This window comes from Alligator sinensis, unplaced genomic scaffold (genome assembly GCF_000455745.1).
Source record: "Alligator sinensis unplaced genomic scaffold, ASM45574v1 scaffold87_1, whole genome shotgun sequence".
In the NCBI taxonomy this organism is placed as follows: Eukaryota; Metazoa; Chordata; order Crocodylia; family Alligatoridae; genus Alligator; species Alligator sinensis.
Window position 1 is genome coordinate 1,137,043 of NW_005841929.1, and position 13,807 is coordinate 1,150,849.

Below are 13,807 nucleotides of genomic sequence, written 5' to 3' on the forward strand. Positions count from 1 at the left end.
CAGAGGGAATCTCCACCTGCCTCTGGATGATACTTGTGAGTAAGCTACCTGAGATCTAACTAGATATATAGCTTGCAGTAACTCGGATGCATGATCAAAGGCTACCCCAGCCACCCTGTTTCCTCTATGGGATTTCTCTGATACTACTCAACTCTATACCCTATTCCAACCCTGCTCCTTGTAACCAATCAAGTTCTCCTTTGTACCTAGCATGGGAGCCTTATTGGGAGTGGGTCTAGATTATGCCTTGGGGTCCCCTTGTTTCGGCTGTCTAAGGGAGACCACGATTTGTGCTTCCGACTGAGGGAAGCACCCCAAGTTCTTGAAGTGAGTCCAAGTACCCTCGAGGGCTACTAGGTCTGCGTTTCCCAGGGGGCGCAGAGCCAGAATCAAGCCCATCCCTGGGTTGTGGCAGCTCTATCCCCAGACTAGCAGGTGTGCTCCAGGAAGGAAGTCAGCCAGATGTGAGGCGCCCCCAGGGAGGTACTCGGAGCCTGGAAGGTGGTCAGGCACAGTGAGGTGGGTGGCTCAACGCAGGAGCACTCCCTACTGGCCCGCCACAGGGGCCAGTGGCCTGGGGGAGAGCTGCAATCTTCTCCCTGCATGCCCCTGCCTACAGAACCAGCACCCGTTGCAGGAACGTGTGGGCAATGGATCATGGCTCTGCCCCAGGCACCAGCCCCACGCTACCATAGCCCATGATCCTGATCATACCCCTGGCTCCACTCACCTGTCCCATTCCTGGATGCCGCTCTCTGCCTGCAGCTTGATCCCATCTGTCTGGCTGTGCGCCCTGGCCAGTGGATGCAGGGCAGATGGGCCAGGGTGCCTGGGCAGCAGGGATGGGTCCAGCAGTTGCAGTAGGGACTGGCAGTGGCATTTGTAAGGAGCTGTCACTGCAGGACTGCTGGGAGGTACAGCCACCATATCACCCCAGCCCCGCTGAGTGCCTGGGGTGGTGGGACTGGCCACATGTGCCACAGCCTGCGTGGGGCCAAGGAACCTAATGCAGGCTGGACAAAAATCCCTTGGCAGGTTGGATCTGGCCTGTGGGCCGTATTTTGCCCATCCCTGGACTAGGGTGATCATACACACCAGTTTGTCTGGCAAGTCCCAGATTTGGTGGGCTGTTCCGGTGTCCTGACCAGTTGGTGAAAATCGAATCAAAAGTCTTGGAATCACAGGGGCCTCAGACACAGTCCAGCAGAGAGGCAGAGCAGCATGATACACCAGGCAAGCAGGCACACAAGCACTGCTGCAGCTGTGTGGGAGCAAGGCAGGGGGACTGGAACGGTGCTCAGCTCAGCCCAGGCTCCAGCCACTGCTCAGGAGAAGCCAGGCTGGGCACGTGTGGGTGGGGTGGCACCTGCTCCAACACTGTCTGGCTGCCCACCAGGCACACAATGCCATTCCACCTCCCCACTGAACTGTGCCCTGCATGCCCTGCCTCTGCCTCAAGCACTGACTTGTGTGGGGGCAAGGGGGAGCAGTGTCCCAGATTTCCTTAAACCTAATATGGTCACCCTATAAATGACTGAAGGCTTCATGCCTGGGAATAGTTGCCCAAGAATTGCCAGAGATGTAAATGAGCGAGGTCATGTACTTGTCTGCCAAGATGCGACAGCCTCGTAACTAGCCAGAGATTATAACAGCAGGCAAAAGGTAATGTTTTCAGTATGAAAGCTTAGTGTCAACAAGTTCAAGAGTACCCCTAAAATCAGACTGAATTGACTGATTCACCAAAAGAGACTGAACAATGATTGCAAACTCTTAAAACTGCTTTCCCCTGCCCATCAGCGTTGCCTTCAATTTGCTCAGATTCAGTTTATACTAACTGTTCCTTATCCACGTACTGCTTTTGTACAAGCACTTGACAATCTTTGCTGAAGAACAGGTAAAACCATGTGCCATCTGCTTATTGCTTACGTCTGTGCTTTTTGACTAGTTTACCACTCTGCCCAATGTTATATGACAGACCTACATTGACATGAACTGCAGCTGCAAGGTAATACAACAGTTATACACACCTGTAAGCTCAAGTCCCACAACTCAGAAACATGTACCAAAGGCAAATGAGTATGGAATAAATTCAGAAAAGTTTCAGGGAGATAGATTACATAACATATTTCAAGATAAATTAAAAACTACAGAAAACATAGAAAGCAGAGACAAAGACATTAAGAGCAAGATAGGAAACATAAGGCAAAGCAAAGTTGTGCAAAGGCATAAAAGTGAAGGTACATAGTGAAAAAGAGTAAAGAATATGGGTACACCAATAAAGATTTTTTGGCCAATACCAATAGCCGATGATTAAGCAACCATATCAGCCAATCCAATAACTAATATTTAGTAATACTGCAAGGCATTTTAAAAATACTGATATAAATTAACTGTGTTTCTTTTGCACTTAACACACACATATACACACATGCTTGCCTCCTGCCTGCTCCAGCTCCAATGAGGAAGGCGATGACAGCTTTATTTCCACATATTGCCCCCTTGCCCACAGCTCCTACCCGCAGCCCCGCTCAGCCGGTGTTGCCATCCTGGGCGGACAGGGTGGACCCTTGAGCAGACAATGGTGCTGGGCACATTTGGAGACCCAGAGCACGCCACTGCCTCAGTGCTGGCAGACCCCACACAGCCAAGCTCCCACAGTCACCAGGGAGAAGCCGCTTTTGCAAAGACACCCGGTACGTGGCAGAGCAGAATGTCCCTCACCAGGCACCTTACCCTGCCCACACGCAGCCTGTCTCTGCCGCAGCCCTGGTATTCAGGCCCTTGCACACAGCGTTGCCATTGCAGCAGCAGCAGCTGTTAATGGTCCCTTTGTTGCTGAGTACTGCGCCCTGTGACGGCTCCCCAGCACTCCCTCCCCCTGCTCACTGTGACCTGTATTCTGCCATGGGCTCAGGATGGCAGTGGAGCATGGGGACTGGATTATCCTCGCCAGAGTGCTCCAAGTACACGGCGGTAATCAATCGGCTACAACAACGAAAAAAAGCCGATAATATTAATTCTCCTTTTATCGGTGCCGATCTGATAGTCAACCAATATATCAGTGCAACCCTAGTAAAGAATAAAAAATTTAAACAGTAAGAGACTGAAGGTTATCAAAAGGATTCAAAACAAGCTGAATGTAAAGTGACACTAGCCAAGCAAAAAGAGCGGAAGTTAAGTGGGAATAGTATTTTGACATTTAGGGAGGTAGTGGAGGTGTGGGGATGAAAATGGGAGACATCAGAAAGTCTGACAAAGATGATCTGTATGTGGAATTTTTTTAAAGAGGTGAGCTTAAAGCAATAAGAATGGGAAAAAAAAGAATTTTCTTTTAAGTGTTACTATCCTAGAATAAATAAACAGAATGTTTGAGACCACATCCTTCTGTAATATAAATTAACATCTCTTATGCTATCTAGCAAACTTGATACCTAGCAATCTTTACTCAGGAGTTCAAAAGTCCCATTAATCATATACAAAAATATTACCAGCACTTTCCTCAGGGCAACTGAAATACTATCATACTTAACTAAAATTCTTCTTACATAATTCTCTATTTCCTCCCAAAGGATTTTTTTTATATTTAAATATTGAAAAACATGTTTCAGAAAGAGACTAAAAACTAAACATTTCCATTTCAATCTTACATTTTAGCATACACAGCTGTCTTTCTTTCATTAAATGGTTTGTTCTTAACCAATATGTCTTCAGTCAAAGGTGTGGTGTGGTAGTTGTGATGGTCCAGAAATTATGCGAGTGGCAAGGATTTTTTTTTTTGGCCCTAAAATGTATGATTTCTCTCACATCTTTAACCAAACAATCAGCTTATTCCACACATTAGGAAATAAGAGGTCATCCCTCTGATAGCCAAGTAACATGCACTTTCCCACAAAACATAAGCTTCTTGGTGCTGAAGTGCTTACCCCTTCACAGGCCAGGAAAAATATTTACAATGGAAATTATATTGACAGAGAACAAATGGGTTCTTAGTTTATTAAAGATACAAAAGTTAAGATTATACAGATTGAAAAGTATGAATTTGAGCATCTCTGACATATAAACAATTTGTGGTAATGTTTTCTGACGCTGCTTCTCTCTTGATTTCTCTATTTTTGCAAGGCCTAATAGACACACTCTGGAATCATGATTACATATGCATGATTCCATATGTAAAGCTGTTTTCTTATCTGGAAAAGCAGCACTCCTGGAGACACTATGCATGCTATGCAGCAGCCAAGATAGCTGCCTTCTGATCAGCAAACTGAAGGGGCACAGGCTTGTGTTAACCCGCTCACAGCTGTAGCTATTGGCTGAGCATTGTAGCTTGTACTTGAAGCAGCGAGTGAGTTGTTGGTAGTATCTTGATGAGGCTTGTGATCAGAAACAGCACTTTATTTACAAGAACTTCTATAAAGAACTACTTACAATAAAGTAGCAGTCTTGCTACTGCCCTTTGCAAGAGTATGGGGCCTAACCTTACATGACAGAAGTTCTCCTAGAAACAGTGTCCCAGTAGTGTGACACTGCAGAAAACAATCTGCCACACCAAGAATTTCCTGATGTCACACTTTCTGAACACTCTACATTTCCAGGACATACTCTATACCACACAGTCAGCCACAACACTGGAATAATCTTTCTTGCTACATTCTGCCTTCCAAAATCGAGGTGCATGCTTTATTTGCAGGGTGAGGGGATGTTGTATGAAAGAAAATGTTTGTCTGGTACTTGCTATGGAAGAATAAGAGATGTTTCATCCTGGAAGTTACTATATATAATTACATTACAAGCTAATGAAGGAAAAGCAGCAGCTTTTCAAATAGGATATATTTTTCCCCATAGCTTCTGTCTCCCTAGAGTTTGGGTTAACAATTAACCTTCATGGAAGAGTTGTTTTAAAAAGGATGTGAATAGAGAGAGGTTAAGTAGCTAGTGCACAAGTAAAAGACTGCTGCAAATACCAGTACAAGAGATAAATAAGCCTAGCATTAACTCCTGAGCCCCACACTAACGAGGCTACTTACCATAAAATACAAAATAAACTTTAAAACATTTTAGTTCTTCAGCAGTAACAGTGGAAACAATAATGTAGACAAGGAACAAGCACTGGAACCATGGTGTTGTCTAAAACCACTGCAGGAACTTAGGTACAGCGATAAAAATCACTTGACCCCCTACTTACACCATCAATATTTGTAAAGTGACAATGGAGAGTTGCCTAAAAAGTGCTACTGCAAACAGCCCTTTCTGACAGCTCTCAACAAGGATAACAGATATCGATGATAGTCCAAGAAGTTGCAAAATTATTTTTGTCCTTTGCCAGCTCTTCATTTTATTTTAGGAATGCCCACATGAATAAAATACACAATTCTAAATGTCTTCTTTACATTTACAGATACAACAATAAGAAGAGCTTGCAGGGCTTAAACTAATCGATAAAGCAGCCTCAGATATAAATACAGTACATTACCTTGAACTGAGGGAGGATGTTGCTCTTGTGGCTTCTCCTGTGACAACAGCCCCAGGTAGCTGAGAACAACATACTCTGTTTCATAGTGAAATCCTACAGGCACAGCAGCAGAGGACGCCATGGAATTGGCTTGTAATGCTCTACACAGTTAAGGGGCGCGTAGTTTTTCCTCTGGTTAGCAGGTGAATACTGAAAGGAAAAAAAGTAATTTTTGTAAGGAAGAGGGAAGAAGGCCATGCATTATCTTACAATAAGAGAAAATCATGACACTGGATTCTGCTTAAAAACATCAACACAATGTTCTATCTCAGGGCTGTCCAACTTTTAAGCAGCTGGAGGCTGCATCCCATGAGGGCTACACCCGCAGGGGCCACACACTGCACGGCCTTCAATAGCTCAAACTGCAGACCACTTGGACAACACACCCCCTCACTGCTGCACCCCATCCAGGGGCAGCCCCGCCACCATATACAGGCTTCTCCAGCATCACCCCGCCCCATGGTGCAGCTGAGGAAGCAGAAGCTTCCCGGAGATCCTGGCTGTTGCAGCAGCCAGAGCACTACAGGGTACAGCAATTGCATAGTAGACTAAGGACCACAGGCACAGTGGGCTGCATATAGCCTGCCAGCTGGACAGCCCTATTTTATCTGAATAACGTATGGAGAATGTATACACTGGCATTCAGTATAAGATGACTTTTTTTTTCCTTTACTTTTCATACCATCTGAATACACGTGTCTGGGATAAGAGATACCTTGATCTCTCTTACAAACAAAAGTTTCTCCAGGTAGAGATATGCAAAGGGGACACAGTCAACTAGAAACCTAAGGAGAGTTTCTCTCCCCATCCTTAATCCCCAGAGAGTAGTCAAACATTTCCTTTGCTTCTGCTATTTTTCCTGGGTTTCCAGCATGGTTGATGTTTATAGCTTGTACACAAACTGACCATTGTCATTCAGATTCACTTTAATGATCTAACACAGGTGGTGTTAGCAGGGGGTACGCTTATCTCTAGGGATACTTGGAAAGGTGATAGGGGGTATGCACAGGTGGGGACGGAGCATGCCCTGGGGCACAGCAGCGGTGTCTCCCCCAGCATGTTCCCACACATTGCCATTGCCCGGGGGTGAGGAAGGGGCACGCCAGGCACCACCAGCCCCACACAGCACACTGTAGCACCTTCCCACCCCAGCTCGCTATCCTGATTGACCATTGGGCTGCTGCCCTCGGTCAATAGCCAATGGCGAGGAGGCATCGTAGCCACACCCTGCCTGCAGATCTGCAAGAGCAGTGAGGCGCAAAGGGTCTGAAAGGCAGGGTGGGTGGGAGCGTGTTTCTGTGCCTGCTTCCAGGAGCAGGGCAGGGCGTAAAGGGCAGCAGCACCCCTTTGCAGATGGACGTGGGGCCGGGGGGCTCACACGCTACAACCCTGCGCTGCCATGCACTGCCCCGTTCCACCACCATGTGCTGCTTTCCCATGGTCAGTCACACATGCAGTTCCACAAACTGCTGATACGCAGCATGCAACTGGCTGGGTGCAAAGCCCATCAGCAGCCCGCAGAGCCGCACATGTGACTGGCTGTGGGAAAGTGGTGTGCAGCAGCAGCCACGTGAAAGCCGCCCCCACACTGCTCTGTGTCCAGCCACCACCACCAGAACGGGTACACTTGTTAAAAAAGGTTGAAAACCCTTGATCTAACAGAAGCAGCAGACAGCACATGGTCAGAAAGAGAAAAGAAATACCATTTTCTTTGGGGGCCCTGGAGAACAATTTTCCTTCTAGCAGCTGATTAGGAGAACTGGATTTCTTACACAGGCATTGTCCCTTAGTACCAATGGATAAGACAGAAAATGCAGATATCTTTAACAGTGACATATGGCTGATGAACTTTCCATGCCCTAGTACAGGGGCGGGCAAAATACGGCCCGCAGGCTAGATGTGGCTCGCTGGGCCATTCTATCCAGTCCACAGGACCCCTAAAAAAAATTTAGAAAATTAATATTTATCTACCCCCAGCTGCTTGTCATGCGACCCTTGATGGCTTGCCAAAACTCAGTAAGCAGCCCTCTGCCCAAAATAATTGCCCGCCCCTGCCCTAGTACTTTTATATATTTCCCTTTATAAGCAGTCAGATGAGAAGAGCAGCAAAGAACATAAAGTCAAGACCTGAAATATGACAGCCAAGAAGGGCCAGAAAGAAGAGTCAGTTCTCAAATAAAGGCAAGAAAGAGAAGGGGAAAAAAGGGTTTGGAACAGAATTTTTTAAAGTTTTAGGTCAGAGGTGTTAAACATATGGTCCAAGGGCCACAGCTGGCCCATGGAGCTCTACCATCTGGCCCCCAGTGGTGCCCCCGAGTCTTATCAGTGCGGGGCCAGTATGCAGACCAGATTGGGCCCACAGACCTCATCTCATTCCCCTAGCATACCTGATCCAGTAGCTGCTCCAGGCACCATGTGGAATGAGTACTGGAATGGCAGCCACCCCAGCCAGACTGTGCCACACATGGCACCTGCTCTAGGATGTATGCTGCATGATGTGTCCACTCCAGCCAACCACCAGATCAGGTATGCTGGGAAAGATGATGGGGGAGGGGATCCATTAGCCTAATCCATCCCACGGACCGGCCTCACCATGGATGCTGAGTATGCGAGGGCCCAAGGGCCCTGCCACCCCTTGGGAAGAGGGGTGTCACCTGAAATGCAGAAAACTTTCCACGTGTCCATCATTTCCGCCCCCCCAACTCCAGCAAAAATAAAAGTCAGTGCCTACAGATCAAATTAATTTTCACACCCTTGTTATAGACTCTTAATTGACATATTTTTTATTTATTTATTTAAAGTTTAAAACGGCCAACTATTTCCACTGGGGAGCTAGGCAGACAGTGTGATGAAAAGTTAACTTCTACAAAGCTGAAAAGTTATCAATCGTTTCAGATGGTCATTTCCAAACTAGCAGTGGTATACACTGTTGTTGAAATTGAGAGCAACCAATATAATCCCCAAGAATATAGGAGCTATATAACTATTTGATAGGTTCTGAAGGACTCCAGCACATTAATAATGTGACAGCATTACTTTTAGTAACATACCTAAAGCAAATTTAATGCTGCAGATATGGTGGGAATTACAGGAATAACATTTTATGAAATATCAAGCATCCCTTGGGCTTTAAGGGCTCCCAACTATTTAAATCCCAGAAAGCAGTCATCAATATAGAAAATAGGTTTCAAGTACAAGTACAATCCACTTTGCAAATGATGCTTTAAAAAAAATATTCTCTGTCTGTGCAAACAGGACATTTAGGGTAAGTTCCGTAACTCCATATGATTGGAGAGGCACACACGTTGCTAGATGGTGCAAATGGACTGTGGAGAGTAAGCAACACTAACAGTACACTGGCACCAGTTGTTCTGAGATGGAGTGATCTGGAAAAGATAAATTAAATTATAAAAGTTGCAAGGAGACAAGAGCCAGTGGGGATTCAACAAGGGGTGCACTAATATAGATTTTCTTGGCTGATATTAATCAACTGTATTGGCAGATGCTGATCCAATAAACGATATTTAGTAATAATGCGAGGCATTTTAAATTACTGACACAAATAAACGTAAAACAAACAAAGAAGTTTATCTCACATACATACACACACAGCTTTTGTTCAAGTGCCCCCCCCACCACTTCTAAGTGTAGGGATGCTGATACAGAAGATGCAGTGGCCCTTTAATTAGAGTCTCCCATGTGAGACATAAGAGCGCGTGTAAAAATGTCCGTGCCAGTTGCAGCAGGTGGGGCTAGCCTAGCAGTGCCTGCAACTGGCTGTGTGGAGCCTTTCAGCCCCTGCTCTTCTGCATGATGCCCTTGAACTCCAGCCCAGAGACAGCTGCCCGAGCCTGCCCAGCAGGGCTGAGGGGAAAGGAGTGAGCCTTCCTGGCTGCCCAGGGCTGGGTGGTCTCTGGGCCAGGCTCCCCACTCTCCTTCATCTGCCCAAGTCAAGGCCACAGGATCATTCTAGGCCTGGAGAAACCAGGCAATTCCTTCTCCACAGTCAGGACCCAGGTCCTGGGAGCTGGACTCCAGCAAGGGAAGGGCCCCTTCCACTCCTGGTGCTGCCCTGCCAGAGGCAGGTTAAGCTCTCATGTCTCACATGGGAGACTGAATGGACCCAGCACTGGGAAGGGCAGGACCCAGCTGGGCTGAGGGAAGGACCCTGCTCCACACTGGGGGTGGGGGAGGGTAGCAGCTGCCTTAGTCCCTGACAGGCTCTGCCCCCAGGCCCTGGGGCGCAAACCTCCAGGCACTGCGGGTTAAGTCACGCTGGGCTGGGCCAGGCAGCTCACCCCAGTCACGTCTTTGTGGCATTTGGCACCTTTTACAATGCCTGTTCCAGCCCCAGCCTGTAGTCTGTGCAGCACCAGTGCCTGGGACACCACAGCAGCTGCTCCACTCCAGCCCAGCCTGGCAGTGAGGGGATGTATCCGGGGTCACCCTAGGTCGCAGGAGGGAACCCAGGCATCTGGGGGCCTCAGCCCCATGGGCAAGAGGGAACCTAGGCATCTGGGGCCCCAGCCAGAAGGCATAATTATCAGAAAACATTATCAGCTACAATGGCAAAAAAAGTCAATAGTCAATGTCATTTCCTTTTAATCGGTGCTGATCTGATAGGCAACCAATATATCCGTGCACCTCTAGACTCAACTATGCAATTCTTCTTTTTAGACACTTAATAGTATCCTGAAATCCTTTAAAAGATATATTTGATAACTGGCTCTGCTGCTCACTTGATTGTAACCAAACTATACAAGTTTAATGGCTTTTGAGTCAACAGTTATATTTCGTCTCACAGCAATTTTCTTACACTTACATAGCACCTTTCATCCGAAAGTGCTTTATAGATAAAATTATAAATAATGCTTCATCCACCAATAAAATTCCATTGTTTTAGGGATGTAGCAGTACAAACCACTATGCTGCTATAGTTTGGTACATTACATTAGATGAAAAAACCACCACAGCAAACTGAAACTGCGAAGAAAATGTAGTAAGCAAAAACATGCTTAACTGAATTAGGCCAGGACACCAACTATAAACTGTATTTTTTTAGTTAAAGATCCCAAGGCTCTTTTCACATCAAACAATTCTTAGGACTTCATTTTTATGCTTATTGTGGAAGATGTCACGCTTCACCAAACAAATGTACCTCAAATGTACCTTTGTTCAATACAGTTCCAGTACTGAAGCACTATACTATGAATTATCCAAAAGCAATTCTGAACAAGTAACAATGCACTGTCCTTAAACTAAATATTTGGATCAACATAGAGAGGAAAGAAGAAGAATCTACTGGCATACAAAAAACAGGAATCCAAGCAAACACAGAAAACTCCATGTGTTTGGAATCAGACTGAGACCCAATTAAAAAAATATTTCAGTATGTTCAGCTACACATCTCTGACAGGCTGTTCAGATAAAAGTTAAAAATGTTTCCCCATGGCTTTTTTGTGGAGCACAGCATAAATTTAATAAATAAATACATGAGAAAAATAATAGGCTAAAAGTGAAAGAGTCTAATTATTTTAAGACATTCCTGGAAAATGCTCAAATACTGGAATGGAGGATGGAATAAACAGCTGCATAAAAATATTAAAAATCTTGAGCTTTCACTGACAGGCTCAGTCTTCAGAGAACAGGGATATTTCAAAATCATTGGCCATTGCTGGAGAATGGCCTACAATGCAATAATGTAGTTACTCAATTTAATCATGATGATTTAGTTAAGATTTTTTTATGAAGCAAAGAACACAGAAAATATTGATTTTATAGAGTAGGCATTTCAGACAAGGCCAGTTTTCAGGAATGATTTTTAAAGACAAGCCAAGCAGCTTAGAAGACAGAGGGAGAGCACTCCTTGAACAGACAGAAAGAAAGAATAAGCATAGACAGACTTAGAGGAGAGAGAAGGCTTATCAAAGCTGACATTGCTAGAGCAAAGGGAGTAATAAGTAACATATATCTTAAAAGCAAAGACAAGAAGTTGAAAGTTGGTGCAAGAGAGTCCACACAAGAACAACAACTCTTTATCAAAATAAATGGCTTAAATTCATTATGGTGAATGGCTCTCATATTTCCTCAATGCCCAGGATCCCTCAAAAAACGCTATATCTATTCAAGGTAATGTGTCCTTATCCTTACCACAACATGTTTCTGCCCAAAGGAAAAAAATCCTCTTATCCGTTTCAAGTTGGTTGAATGGCTCAGCAAGGCAAGGTTGGCTAGCCAGTCATACTGACATTTCCTCATGCAACTTCTCTCACACTAATCTACAGCAGGGTCATGCATCAATTACAGTATGAGGAAATACAAAAGCTACGCCCTAATGTAATAGCTATAATCTTTTGGTAGAGACTGATAAATTTTAGCCCCTGACTATGGAATGACATCTTAGTGCACCTCCAGCTACATATTTGCCATCCATAATTTACAAGAGAAAATACAACTGTATTAAAATTCTGCATTTAAAGACAATATGCCAGATGGCACCAAGATGCATTAGTATCTATTTAACTATTTAGGGTCAGAGATGTGCCCTACACATTCAGTTTAACTAACAAAATACAGTTATTTGTTGCCACGTTCACAAAGTATTATACGAGGCTAATATCCTTATAGTGTGTCATTCAATTTTCTTGGGACAGCCTTCATTGAAAAAATACTTTGTTATAACTTCTGTATTGCATCTTATTTGAGATGACTGCCCTGTCAGGGGGATACAGGCTACACTTCAAATTGGTGCAAGTCATCAGCTGCTAATAAAAAAAAATCACTCTATACTGCAAATATAATACTCTATGCTGCTAGGGTGCTAGTCCACAGCATGACCATTCTCACTTAAACCAGGCTAGCCAAGCAAAGTGAACTGGAGAGCAGATAACTGCAGTTAACCCTGCAGTGAAAACACAGCAGGGCAGCACATTTCTAGAATACTCCACAATTCTGGGGCTGTATAAAATTTGGAAGTTTAACTCTCAGTTCACTTATGACACTTGACACCTCCCCATAATTTACAAACTTACTTACATGGCATTTCTACATACCAAGGAGCAGATCCCAGTGAATTTTACAGGCAATATAACACCCATAAAAATCACACCTCGTACCAGAACAAACACCAAGGTAGTGAAATGCTCTATGAGTTTAACTAGAAGCAACGCACAATTTTGAACTGAAACTACATATGTGGACTAGTTTAAACTTGTTCTCAGAAACCAACTGCTACATCTCATTCCTCTGCTAGGGCTCCCCATGGTGCTGACTTATATAAAAGTTAGAAAATAAGCAACCACACCCCTCTGAGGAACTGCCACTTACAGCCCGGAATGGGCATTAAGATATGCTAACTGTTTCTAGGACATTAAGAAAATTCAGTTTAAACATCCCAGCTCATACTGGAAACATGAATCAATATTTCATCCATTACTATCCCTCAAGTGACACTTAATAGATTGAGATAGTGGGGAAAAAAACAAAAAGCTCTATGGCAGTCCTGCCTTTGGGCTGTGGTTTTAGTTAAAATGTTCATTTAATTTCATCATTCCATAAACAAAGCTCTTGATTTTTTTTTTTTGACCGGGGGGGGGGGGGGGGGGGGGGGGAACACCAGCAGGATGAATGTAATGCACAGGCTCTCAACCTTTTCCAGCTCTGGTCCCCTGTCACCCTTGATAAGCTGTCACTCTTGATAAGATGTCATAAGCCCAAATCAGGGCAGCACGGTCAGAAAAAAACCCAACAGATTTTCATTCAGCCAGTGATGCCATTCGTGCCTCTCAATAGCTGGTTGAATGTGGCCGCTCAAACAGTGGCTTCCCAGTTGGCACCAGAGCTACTTTGGGAACTCGCCCTGAGCTATTTGGGCAACAAGTGAGATCCAGAAGCCTGGAGAGGCCCTCGCAGGAGGCAAGTGCACCCGAGGCAGCGGCTGGGGCAGAGGGCAGCCCCCACCTGCCGGCTGGTGCCTCCACATGCCCACGGCCACATGGGGAGGCCGACAGGCAGCTTCGCCTCCACACACAGGTGTCACCCGCCCCAGCAGTTGCCTACTGCCTTCCTAGGGGCTGGGGACTGGCAGGGGCCCGAGGCAAGGCTGCTCTTACAGTGCCAAGCCCCAAAGGGTGCCCCAGGGGCTAGGGAGGGGGCAGCCCCAGGATCCTGCCCGCTGCAGGGCTGAGGCCTGAGGGTTCCTCCACCCCCGCAGGAGTAACGTGGGGGGCAGCACGAGGGCCCGCGGCAGGGAGTGGCGGTTCAACGGGCGCGGGGGGGCGGGGCTCCCCCTCCGAGTGC

The 13,807-nt window shown here is 45.7% G+C and overlaps 1 protein-coding gene across 4 annotated transcripts in view; it reads right to left on the reverse strand.

Annotated features, from left to right (window-relative positions):
• The window catches only part of BCL2L13 (BCL2 like 13), an 87,371-nt gene extending 75,586 nt beyond the window's left edge, over positions 1–11,785 (reverse strand). For 2 of the 4 annotated variants that reach the window (XM_025198795.1, XM_025198794.1), the window contains exons 1-2: positions 11,660–11,678; positions 5,471–5,659 (exon numbers count right to left, since the gene is read on the reverse strand). In XM_025198795.1, the coding sequence (XP_025054580.1) occupies positions 5,471–5,591 (121 nt within the window). In that variant the 5' untranslated portion in view covers positions 5,592–5,659; positions 11,660–11,678. Of the gene's footprint in view, positions 1–5,470; positions 5,660–11,659 lie in introns of all 4 variants that reach the window. The other 2 variants (XM_025198798.1, XM_025198799.1) reach the window with 1 other exon arrangement.
• Positions 11,786–13,807: the final 2,022 nt, after the last annotated feature.